General features: G+C 45.0%; 1 protein-coding gene across 1 annotated transcript in view; it reads left to right on the forward strand.

The window, feature by feature from the left end:
• Positions 1 to 10,398, forward strand: part of SLC25A26 (solute carrier family 25 member 26) — a 119,796-nt gene extending 109,398 nt beyond the window's left edge. Inside the window, exons 9-10 of the mRNA XM_067542095.1 lie at positions 1,378 to 1,451; positions 8,572 to 10,398. Coding sequence (XP_067398196.1) covers positions 1,378 to 1,451; positions 8,572 to 8,668 — 171 coding nt within the window. The 3' untranslated portion in view covers positions 8,669 to 10,398. The remainder of the gene's footprint in view (positions 1 to 1,377; positions 1,452 to 8,571) is intronic.
• Positions 10,399 to 12,622: the final 2,224 nt, after the last annotated feature.

Consider the following 12,622-nt stretch of genomic DNA (forward strand, 5'->3'; position numbering starts at 1 on the left):
AAGACAGCACTGTGCTCGGGCTAGGTTGTCTTGGGGAATATGCTAAAATCTAGACTTCTAGTAGCTAATGCAAAGTCTTAATGACAAATTCCTTATAGAGTCAAACGCCCTAAATTAAAAATCCACACAGGAACTGATTTCTCCATGAGTTTTTATTATAAGGGGTGTTTGTGTTGCTCTCCAAAGGAAGGCTTGACTCCAGACTTTCTTTCCTAGAATTTCAAATCTTTGTTGCACCTCTGCCAATGATGGCAAAAGCAGGAGTGCTAATGTAGATGTGCTACTGTTGTTTTAATCAGTGTGTCATCTAGCCTGGGCCAGAGCAGGTCTGCGTTGTAGGGCAGTTAAAATGCAAGCAGCTGGTAAACACTGTTGGGATCTGTTGTTACCATTTAAGGAGCTGCATTGGTGGTCAGAGTTACCATCTCTCCATCACCCATGTCCTTCAGTAATCAGATACGTCTCACTGGCCATTTGCACCTCATCTGATGAATGGTTCTGTTATACACATACACGACATTACGTAAAGGATGTGCTCTGCATCTTTGTGTGTGTGTGTGTGTGTGTGTGTATAGTATAGCATCATTCAACAGACATATATCGAGGCAGCATGGTCTGTTGCTTAGAGCATCACAAAGTCACAAGAGCTGGGTTTTGTACGTAACTCTGCTGAGTTCCGCTAGCATCCTGGGCTGCTCATCTTATGGTTGCATTTCCCCATCCGTAAAGGAATGGTGGTACTTGCTCACCTCGTAGTTGAGGTTCTCAGAATAAAGGTGCCAAACAATGATTTTGTATTAAGCATTAATCATTGTACGTTCGATGTGCCGTACGTGTCATTCAGTGCTCTGCAGTCACATTGCAGTGCTTTTCTCAGATTTCCTGAATGATGTCTTTAGTATGTGTCATTAAATTAAGTTCCCAGGCAAGCTTCTTATGGGTTTAGAAATGATGAAGTGGCAACTTTGCGCGGTTAGTGCTTAGCCAAAGTATTTGTGATAGAGTCTGATTCGTGTATTCAGTGCATAACAGGCAGTGGCGTCCACTGGACTGGGATTCTGGACACCTGGGTTCTATTCCCAGCCCCGCCACTGACCTGCTGTGTGGCCTTGGGACTGTCGCCTCACCTCTCGCTGCCTCAATTTCCCTTTTCTCTGTCCTGTCTGTTTAGATTGTCTTTGGGGCAGGGCTTGTCTCTCAATACGTATCTGTACAGTGCCTAGCACAGTTGCCCAACTGATCATGATAGTAAGATGTGTTTGTTTGCTCTGTTCCACAGTATAAATGGATAGGGAGCTTGATAAATAACTGTATCCAATTGGTGATTGATGGTACAGCTGCCAAATCAACTATGGTCTCTCTGCTCTTGTGATACAGGCTGGTTCCACCAGTGCCAGTGGGAACGTGCTCTCTGCTCTGCACAGTGTCTGGAGGTCCCAAGGGCTCCCTGGGTAAGAATTGTCTTGTGAGAGAACATCTATGTGGCAGATAAGTGTGTTTGTGTCTTTAAGCGCTGTAAAAAAGATTAATTGAATCGCTGTGCACAAAGCCAAGTACAGACCTGAATGACTGCTGTGTGTACAGCCCCTAGCACGATGGAGCCTCTAGGAGCTCCTGCATTACAAATATGCACTACTAATAATCATTACTCCTTCCTGAGAGCCAGGCCACCCTTGGGTAGGCACCTCCCTTCTGCCCCAGCCAATCCTCCTCCGTCAGCTTTCCACACTTACCTTCTTTGTGAAAATATCAGTAACGCCATCTCTGCCCCTTTTTTACCCTCTTCACCCATCAGGAAGCATAGGAGAAGAGAGGACACCAACATCATCCATCCCTAGAGGTCAGACAAGAAAGCAGAGGGAGCTAAAAGCAAAGAAACTGAAGCTGGGATTTGCAGGTGCTTCCCTTCCTCTCAGTGGGGTGCTGTGATGCTGCATTTCGGTCACCATGTGGCGCCATGTAAATCAGCAGCTCCCAGTCCATCCGCATAGCATCTCCCAGCAGGAAACAGGCCCAGAGCACACCCTGAACACCAGAAAAATGCTTAAATGTGCTGAAATACAGAGGGCAGGAAAAATGAGGGAAGCAGCCTTGAAACCTGCACCCTACTGCTGCTTCTTCCTTTCTCCTGCCTCGTTCAGGTTTCTACACAAGGGGTTTCAGAGATTTAGGACATCCCTTGTTGGCCAGCCCTTCAGTCCTCTCTTTCTTCTCTCAGTGGTGGATTGCTCAGGCATGCCAGACATGAAGGGGTTAAACCTCCCAGCACCCTATCGTTTAGGTGGGCAGTACCAATGCTGCAAATGGGGAAAGAGGTTATGAGAGAGAGGTTACTGGGCATGCCTGAGGTGACATAGGACAGCCATGGTAGAGGATTTCCATTGGATAACACACGAATCGCATAATGTGTGTATGTGTGTAATTATCTGTAGCAGGAGCATTTCCCGACGCTAACGTGCGTAATTAAATGGTGTGCACTGAAGAATAACAAAACACTCGGATTGCTCTAGTAAAAATGCGTATTAAAAAAAAAATCTGCAGAGCGATAGAGCTCAAAGCATCAGTCTGGTCAGCGCAGGGATTTGCAGCCTCCTGCACAGCTCTGGCTCCCAAAGTAATTAGCCACCAAACAGGCAAGAATATCAGTTGCAACAATGTGGCCGCAAGACATAAGAACACATCATGGTCTAGTATTTAGCGCACAAGTCGGAAGACCTGGGGTTTCCGCTCAGCTTTCGAAGGCACTTGTTATGTGATGCTGGGCGAGTCACCTAGCTGCCTCGTGCCTCAGTTTACCCATCTGTAAGAATGGGAACAATGCTTCCTGGCCATACAGTGGAGTTGTGAGGATTCATTCATTTGTATTTGTAAAGCATTTTGCGATCCTTTGACAAAAGAAGCTACAGGCTTGTAAATTAGAATTGGTTTGCATGGGTACTTGTTCAGTTCCTATTGGCCCGTGCTCTTTGTGTGAGAGAGTGGCTGGCTGTCGCCTACACAGAATACAAGTCCTAAAACAACTACAGCTAACATTGACTGCCTCGGTCCATATGCTAGAGGCCTGTGGTTTTGGAACCATAAATCCTAGATTCTGTCTCCCCCCACTAGGTGTATGCGCTTCAGCTGGTAGTTGTCTTATTGTGCCTATGGGTTTGTTGTTGTACCTGTGCTATGAGCTAGTTAAGTCTATAGTTACTGGAGTGACGTGCAAAATCCACATGGAGCATTAAGTAGACACTGGGGACAAATGCAGGTCTGGATGGGTGCAATAGGTGTGCCATTTTTTCCCCTCCCACAATAAGGCTCATTATGCAAACCTCTAGCCTCATTTCTCATAGCTTTCTGAATCAGCCTGTATGCCAGTGCTACTCTTTGTCTGCCATTTTAGGATTTAGAAATCACCTCGATAGCCAGTGTTGTGTCTGCACCACACTGGACGCCCCCTCTCCAATCTAGTTAGAGATGATTGTCCCTTCACACCTGAGCTCTGGTCACACAGCTAGTTAAAGGTCAATATTCTTCTGACACATCTGGAAAATTCAAAACAAGTTGTGGGAAATTCCTGGACACTTATTCTGGAAAGCATTCCAGCTGTTCGGCCCACACCAGACTGTTTTGTATTGTCTCAGACTGTATTGAGCTAGCGTTTTTAGGTCCCCTGTCTGTGGACTGGTTTCATGCACTGTACACACTGTATATGCATATTTCCAAAGGAACAAATAGCAGTTAGGCACGTAACTCCTGTTAGATGTCTAAATCTCCCCGTCTGTGGCACGTAACTTGTCTTCTTTCCAGGCCCACTTTAGACAACCAGAAATTAAACTCTGCCTTCAAGTTGTGCCCATGGAATGGAACCAAAGGGCAATATAAATATTCTGAAACCTGCACACCCAATAGAAATCAAAATTATAAGCAGTCCTGAGAATGGAAAAATACAAAAATGGCCAAACTGTATCAGCTGTGACGTGAAGGAAGAAAGTCTTGGGAAAAAGAAATGCAGAGGCGGTTTTGCCTGCTGCCAATTATAAATGTATTAATCAAAACCAAAAAAAGTGTCGGGCTTTTTGGCTGGCTGCAATGTAAAATAAGATATGGCTTCTCTACTGAATCTCGGGTTTGAAGAGAAGGAATTTGGGGGGCAGAGAGATGCATTGCATATTGCCACGTCATTAAAACCAGAGAGCAGCGTTCACTTCCTGTTTTGCACCTAGTAAATCCATGTGCTTCATGCCAACAAATGAACATCCTTTTCTGTCCGCAAGAGAGAGAGTGAGCTGCATTGATGCTTATTTCTCAGTGGACAGAAGATGGGTGAGATTAAAGGAGCAATATGCATGTAGCCACAGTTATTTGCACGTGCAAATACGAGTTTAGGTGAGCAATTTCTGAGCTGCATGCACAAGGAGAGATTTTTATAGGCCTTGTACTTTTCCAACACCTTTCATCCAAGGAACTCGTGGCATTTTTATAGCTGTTGGTGAAGCCCTGCAGCCCACCTGTGGGATTGGCAAGTGTCGTTTTACCCATAGGAAGAGGGAGGGGAAATGACTTGCCTGAGCTTGCACTCCTTGCTGGTAGCATAGCAGGCACTATACACCAGGAGTCCTAGCTCCCAGCCCCCTAGTGTGACTGCTAAGCAAAGCTTCCCAATTGGTGGGCACGCGCACACGGTATTGCACCTGTTGCAGTCTCCTTCCAGCGGTGGTACTGAGTTTCCCAAATGTTAATAGAGACTAGACGTCAGCCTGCTTGAGGCAATGCAAAAAGAGCACTATGAGGAGTTCTGGCTCTGAGTTTAGGATTCTGACATTCACGCTACAATGAAAACAGAGACACTAAAATCAGAGTACGGACTGTGATTTTGAAACCGCCCCCTACTTCACACCAATCCCTGAGACAGGACTGGGGGTAGCCTCTCACCTGAACGTTTCAGTGTATAGTAGTGGATTTCTTGATAGCCCCCAGTGGATTCTGGAGTCCCAGTGCATGTGAAGCTGTGTTATGCATGCCCAGCTTGGAGTTGTAATGACTCTTAAAACAATGTGTGAGCTTGGAGTTCAGCAAGGAGGGGAGGGGTCTGTTTGATGCTGGAGCTTGGGTTCAGAATGAGGTTTAATGGCCAAAATTGCAGAGGTTAAGCATCTGCAGGCCCGCCAGAGCTTTGTACTAACCTGTAGTGCTGCGTAATGGGGCTTTTCCAATGGGTTACTTCAGGCCGTGGCCTGATCATTTCTATTGAAATAGGGATTTGTTTCAAACTGTAAGAAGAGTCCCTGTCCTGCAAGTTCTGAGGGACTTTAGGAGCCAAGAATTTGGGAATGAATAGTCCAGGGTTTGGAAAACACTGGTGAAGCGTTGCCTTCGAAATGACTAATGGGAATATGGACAACAGAAGAGAACCATTCGACACTATAAATTGGGGTGCCAGGCTGCAGCTGGGCATTATAAAGTACAGCTGGTGATGCTTCACTTTGGAAATTGTACAGTGGACTCGGGATTAGCCGTCAAGTCCTGGGCAGGCAGATTGTCTCTGGCTAACCGAGAGTTTGGATAATGGAGCGGGCAGGAGCAGCAGTGCAGGAGCCCTCTGCAGCTCCGGTGTCATGGCTCCGACTTCTCACTCCTGTGACCCTGCCCTCCTAGTTATTGTAGGCACAAGATGTGGGTGGGTGGCTGTGGTTCTGGTGGGGCAGAGCCGAGCCAGCCCCTCGGCCAGGACTCTGCTCCAGCCTTCCCTGCACCTTGTGGCTGCGGGGATTGGGTGTCACCAGCCCTGCGGGAGCTGCAGAGGGCAGTTGGAGGAGCCGTTCAGCAGCAGGGTGGCCGCCCCTACGGCCAGGGATCTCTCCTCTAATATCTGCACCGCTGCATTAGCCAAACCCTCCCGTGTCTGCCAGGCTGGGGACTCGGCTCATGCCGAGGTTTGGAAAATCGGGAGCGTACTGTATCTGATTTCTGCTAACCAGTTCACCACCGAGACTGGGAAAGTACAACCGCTTCACTTACACCTGAGTATCTTTGTAGTTAAAATGCTCGGCTTTGATCTTTGACGCTAATACCACTTAAGCCCACTACCCAAGCTTTTGTTATCATTATTGGCATGACAGCCGTGGCTAGAGACGCCAACCAAGATCAGGGCCGGGCTGTACAAACACATAGTGCGGGGGCCCCTGCCCAGTCTAAATAGACAAAGCATGAAAGAAAACACACGTGATTATACTCAGCTGGCAGAAGGGGAAGGGGGGCACTGACAGGTTAGCTGAGTAACTGACGGGACAGTCTGGGACAGGGCTGGGAAGAGAACCCAGATCTCCAGATTCAGTCCAGTGTCTTAGATGTCCATCAGTTTTGCCATGCAACAGAGGAAAAGATAGTATCTTGGTAAGCCAGGCCTGAGACTGCCCCGTAGTTAAAGGCAGATACGTGCGAGCAGAAGGAAATCAATAGGATGCTGAGGGGGATGCAGTAAAATGTGGTCAGAGATGCAGCTGCTAGATAACAAACTCAAAGTTATTCACCCTGGCTTATGTAATAGCTGTGGCTGTGATGGATTATACTGTAAACGAATGCCTGCAGTGCATCGGTAAAAGGCTGTGTCATTCCACAGGAGAAGGATGATGTGTAGCTGGAGAACTATGTTGTACCGTAGGATTTACCCTGTGAGTGCTGTCAGTATATGCCTAGTACAAATTACTCTGTTTTAAAGCTATAATTATGGTAATAGACCCAACTGCTGTCTAGTGCAGCCATAAAACGTTTCCATCTGCTTGTATGCTCCAGGCCCTGGAGCAAAGATCATTACCACAAAAACCAAAGCGACTGCAGTTGGAGGTTTACCAAGCACAGTGTCTAACGAGCAGTGAGGATTAAGAGAGAAAGGGTCCCTGAATTGCCATGGGAATGTGCACAATGATCTCACATGCCCCAGGTCTAACATTGTATTACCCAGGAATGACTCGCAATAGTGGTGTGAAAACTACGCAGTTGAAACTCTTGACTCCATTAGATTAACGTTCCTGGCCAGGCCAGGCCACAGAAGCCGAGGACAGCAGAATCGTGACCTTTAACCCACCTCAGTGAGTGTCACTTTTACATCACACACTGTGTAATGTGCACAATCACCCATGCTTTGTGCTCAAACGAGGAAGAGCAGGTTAAAGGGACATAGGCCTAAAACTACTTGCCCAACATTTAAAATCTTACATTCAGTGGAGGAGGGCAGATCACCCGTGTGTAGGGTTACAGTGATTTATCCTGAGGTTCACAAACCCAATAATGGGTGAAGTAATTTATCACCCATCTCGTCCTTGATGCTGAACTCCTGTGAACTTCCAAGGGCTGTCACGGTTACAGACGGGCAGTAGGATCAGGCCTACAAATAGAACGACTTCGCCTTGGCTGAGTGTTAGCAGGTCGTGCTGTGACTGGTCTTCCCGCTGCTGCTGCTCTACCGTTGTACAGGCTTTGAAATCAAACGCTGGAAGAGTGACATTTGCTCAGTAGTATGTGAAGGTGATTTGCTCACTGAGGTAAAGGGACGCCTTCCAGACTAGAGTTGACTGTGGTTTTCCTCCTCTGCTTCTCATAGACAGACTGGGTAGTTTTTGCCCTTCGTGTTTTTGTTACTTTGCAGTGACTGTAGATAGTTTATTAGTCTTCCAAATCCTTGTCTGTGCTAGTTCTGCTGTTACCTCCGTTTCCTCTTTCACGGAGAGCAGTACATATACTGGTGACAAGCCTGGATATGGTATTTGATTGTTCTCCCTGCTCTCTATAAAATACTGCTGGGAACTGCCCTTCAGCTCCTGAAGGTTGATGATTTGTGTGGTTGAAGGAGGTGGATAGCTCGCCGATTAGGGTGCTAGTCTGGAAATCAGGTGACCTGGCTGCAGTTGCCTGCACTGCCAGGCTTCCTGTGTGAACTTGAGCAAGGCTTTTAGGCCCAGATTCTCAATGGGAGTTAGGCACCTAAATACGTTTGAGGATCTGGGTCGTAGGCTGTGTCTACACTGTGCCGCAGTACAGACTAGGGGATGTGGATTGCAGAGCGCAAAGCATTATGCTGTAACTGCCCCGTGTGGACGCAGCTCGTGTGAACTGAAAGGTTCCTAGTTTGCATTAACATATCCTCTTTCAAATGGACTTTATTATAAACATGAACTACGTACCTTTTAGTTTGCGCCAGCAGTGTCCACGCAGGGCACTTAAGAGCGAATCTCTTTGCCTTCTGTATTTCCCAAACGTTTCCGCTGCACTCCAGCGCAGTGCAGCGCAGCACTCTACTCTCACTCCGTCGGTTTCTGTGTTTGTAAAATGGGGATCCCACCTCACCAGATTGTTGATGATAAATACATTAACGACTGTGAGGTGTTCAGATACTTCAGTAATAGAGGCGATCCACGTGCTTTAGATAGGAGGTAATTCTTCATGAACACAGCTAAGAAATCAGCGAGATAAAATTTGTGTATGCAGCCTACTAAAAGATTGTGTGTGTGAGTGACCAAAAGTGTAACATCTGCTCAGTGCTAATCCACAACAACATATGAAACATTTTTTCCTCTTCTCTTTCAGATTGTTTGCAGGTGTTGTCCCTCGAATGACAGCAATCAGTCTGGGAGGATTCATCTTTCTTGGGACATATCACAAAACTCGCAGCTTGCTGCTCTGACTTGGCACAGAGATTCCTGTGAATCATAGCAAAGAGCCAGAGATCTGCTGCTCTCAAGAAAGAATATGCTCATAAAAATACTGATCCTCCTTCTCATGCATCTTTATGTGGCTGAGTAGCTGTTCAACAGCCTGAAATTGTGTTTTCACTATAAAAAAAAAAAAAGTCCTTAAATAATCCAGTTTCCCTAACTTAAAACTTCCCTGCATGGAAAGCAGTGAAGTCATAGAGACTTGTGCCAAAAAAGTAACATGTGGGGGTAAATAGCTAATTACAACAGCTGCATCAGAACTCATGCAGGGCAAATGTTTTGTAAACCAAAGGAACATGGTGTGAGCGGCGAAGATGGAATAAAACAAACATGCATTATTTAGTGACACCTGATCCTCAGCATTGGCGCCATTTTTAGTTCAGTGGAAGAGTTGACATAGCTGTAATCAGCGGGCGTGTAAGGATTGTAGAAAGCATTGTGAGTTGGGAGGGCTGTGTGAAAAAAAGAATGGCCGTTTGTTTCTGATTTGAGCCATCCGCTGTTTAAACCTGCAGGTGCATAGTAAGCATTCGTTTGGTAACCAGTGCAGCTTTTTAAATTAGACTCAGATTTCTTCAGCGAAGGTATAATGTTGTTTGTATTATTTTACTGCTAGCCAGGCCAACAATGTTACCCATGAGAAAAAATGCAGATCTTGCCTTTTTTTTCTCTTCCTTCCCCTAAGCTGAAGGAGATCTGAACGTGTAGTAATGAAGCACAGAACAGGAGAGGCGCGGCTGCAGATTGCAAGTGACAAATAGAAAAAACAGCTTCTTCTCCTTCATGAAATAGCAGGTTGAGTATAATAGTTCTCAAGGGAGATGATGCTAGCATGGCCTCAGACTCTACTTAAAGAAGCTATAGTTAAAATCAGCTGAACATGTGCAGGACCAAAAAGCAAAATATTAAATGCTTTGCAAAAAGCCATTATTTCAGCTCAGTTAAAATTAGCAATAAAGTCCAAGATTTTGAAAATAAAAAAAAAAACCTCGTCAAATTGACAGCAGCACCTTTAAAGGGCTATTAAAATACCTTTCAGTTGAATGAAGGCACTTCCCCAATAAGGTTTTGTAGATTCTGAGGAGTGAAGCAGGCATCCTAATAAAAATATATGCAAATATAATAAACTAAATGGAGCTAATAGAGCCAAATTAAGATATGCAGAAACACCAGCAGCATTGTTCCTATTATAGTTTTTTCCCCTGTCCAAACATGAAGCAAATCCTTTCGCTGTTAAGCAAGTACCTGGTACTAGATCAGTAGTGACTGATATGTTACTGTGAGAGCACAGAGAAACTGGCTGCTTTTCTGAAGAATACTGAAGTTTAGAAATTGATCAGAAAACAGTAGGAAAACTTATAGAACAAAGGGACTAATTCTTAATGACTAATCTTAAATTAAAACTGGAATTTCAACCCATCATTTCCCACTCTGACCCCTCGGGAGTTTTAGTCCCAAATTGCCTCGTTAATTCCACTAGCTACCATGATACTGTAACAATACTGCAGCCAGTGTCAGTGCAATCTAATTAATGAAGTTACACACTGAACTTTTCTACATTATAAGTTGAGCGCAATTTTTTTTTTTGGATGTGGCGGGGGGAGGAAGGGACAGGTGGAGGGGAGGATTTATAATTCATTCATAAAAGTGAATTACTGGCTCATAGGTTTTTGTGGGACTATGTTTCATTTGTTTTTCAACAATTTGGCTGATCTAGGAGGGTTTTGTTTTTTTTTTATTATCTGAACAGGACGCAAAATTCTCTTGGGTCCAGTGTTTTACGTTTTTGAAACATCAGTTCTGGACTCAGCCTTTTTTTATTATACAGATTGTTTGAATACAAACATAGTGAAGGGTAGAAGTCTAGACATCTGTAATTACAATGGTCATGCTTGCCTCTTCCGTCATCCCAGACCAAAACAATGTTCAGTTTTGCACAGTGAGTATATCAGTAATTTAGCATAAAATACATTACAAGACTGTGGTACCTATCCCAAAACCCCAGGAGAGTTAAGGTTAAATGTACAAGAAATCCCAACATGTTAACGGAAGGATACGCAAAGAACCTTAACTCTGCTCTGTAGTGATGCCATGTCATAGCCATAGTTACCATCAATGCATGAATGTGTTTGTGGTCCCAGATTTTTAAAGACAGGCATTCAGTTTCTTCATGTATTTTCCCTGCTGTTGTGTGCCTCTCTCTTGCTCTGCCGCCAATGGAACCCTGAAGAGCTTTCACAGTGTAGGCACCTCTCCAGAGGTCGGTGTCTCTTCCTTCTCCCCGCTCTGTGCACAAGCCGTGGTTCTCGCTTTGCACCACAGCCTAGGATGGAGGCCCGTGAAAACCCACTGCAGCTGCTATATGCCCCAAAAGAGGTACAGCCTTTTTTCTTTTACAAACCACTGATCTTGCTGCTACAGCCTGTGGTTTCTGAGGGCCCATCTCAGGGACAAGCCAGCCTCCCCCTGGGGCAAGATGATGCGGCCCTGCTCTGAGTGGAAGAATGGAGGGGGACTGACACTGAGCCTATGTCTACACTTGCCACCAAATTCGGCAGCAGTCGACGGGAGAAACGCCAACTACGGAGAGTAGCTTGCACATTCTCCTAACTCCTACTTACTGAGGTCTCTTCAGTTCGCTGCACTGACAGGAAATGCGCTCCTGTCCACACAGCACTACTCCACCTGGCAGAGGTGGCTGAGTAGAGTCAATGTCCAGGTCGATTGAGCAGTTCTCCACTTCCGCTCAGTCGATCTGAATAAATCAACCTGACAGCAGCAAATTCGCTGCTGTCATCAGTCTAGACATAGCCTGAGTGTAGTCACTCTGCAGATAAGAAGCAACAAAGGTAGAACATGACAATGAGCACTGACACGGGGACCTATACTGTTTACCACGTAACCACCTTCTCCTAGGACAGCATCCCACCTAGTGACCCAACACTTTCCACGGCTGGTTTGCTCCATACAGCGAGCCAGTGGGATGAAACACCCTCCTGTTGGGATTGGAGTGGGTCCTCCAGCTATCAAACAGAGCATCTGTGGCTTGAGAACAATTGGAGAGGGCAGCTCTTATGGAGGGAGACAGTCCTTCGTAGAATTCTCTCTAGCAGAATATTAATTCACACCCTGCTGATGGAGAAACTGTCAGTGATGAATAATGGGGAACGAGACCATTAATTCTTAAAAGAGAAAAAAGGTCTTCAATGGCAGCCTATGGTCACGTTTTTATTAAGTTTTAACTATGTGTAAAGTTTGAAAAGTTCATGTTATTTCTTTAGAGATGTTTGAGGACCAAAAAAAATTGTCTGACACTAGACATTAAATTTCTTCAAGAATTTTTATTTAATTTTAACTTCTACACTAATTACTGGACTTGTACTCTAGTCTCAACTAGCTGTACTTTTGGAGAGGCTACACTTTAAAAAACAAACAAACCCACATAGACTGAATCCCTGCTTTAAGTGCAAAATTAAGCTCATCCTTAACTAGGAAGCTGCAACCGAAGCCTCCATAATAGGTGTTAGGAGTGAGACTAACTAAGACAAGTGAAGGTGTTCAAAAATATAGTTGAAGCTGTCCTGTATGTGGCCCATCTGGCTTTGGAGATGTGTTTGCCCAACATTTAGGCAACTGATATTTTTATATTAGAAATTTACTTCATATGAATTCTTCACTGGGTATCTCTGCTATGATACCCAACTCTCTCACCCCGTGGTCCTAATTTCCAGTACCCAATATTGATCTACAGTACAGAAGTCTAAGTCTGTTGAATTTAATTTGAGAAACTGGTGTTATAAAGGTTATGTCCCAATAGTGTTAATGCATTTTTATTAGAAACAGACAGACGAGTGAAGCAACTTCTTGGACTTTATTTTTTTTCAGCTGAAACTCTGAACAGCTCACTCCCAACAAAAAAGCTG

This window comes from Emydura macquarii, unplaced genomic scaffold (genome assembly GCF_026122565.2).
Source record: "Emydura macquarii macquarii isolate MOO-44397 ecotype Brisbane River unplaced genomic scaffold, CSIRO-AGI_Emac_v2 contig_71, whole genome shotgun sequence".
Taxonomy (NCBI): Eukaryota; Metazoa; Chordata; order Testudines; family Chelidae; genus Emydura; species Emydura macquarii.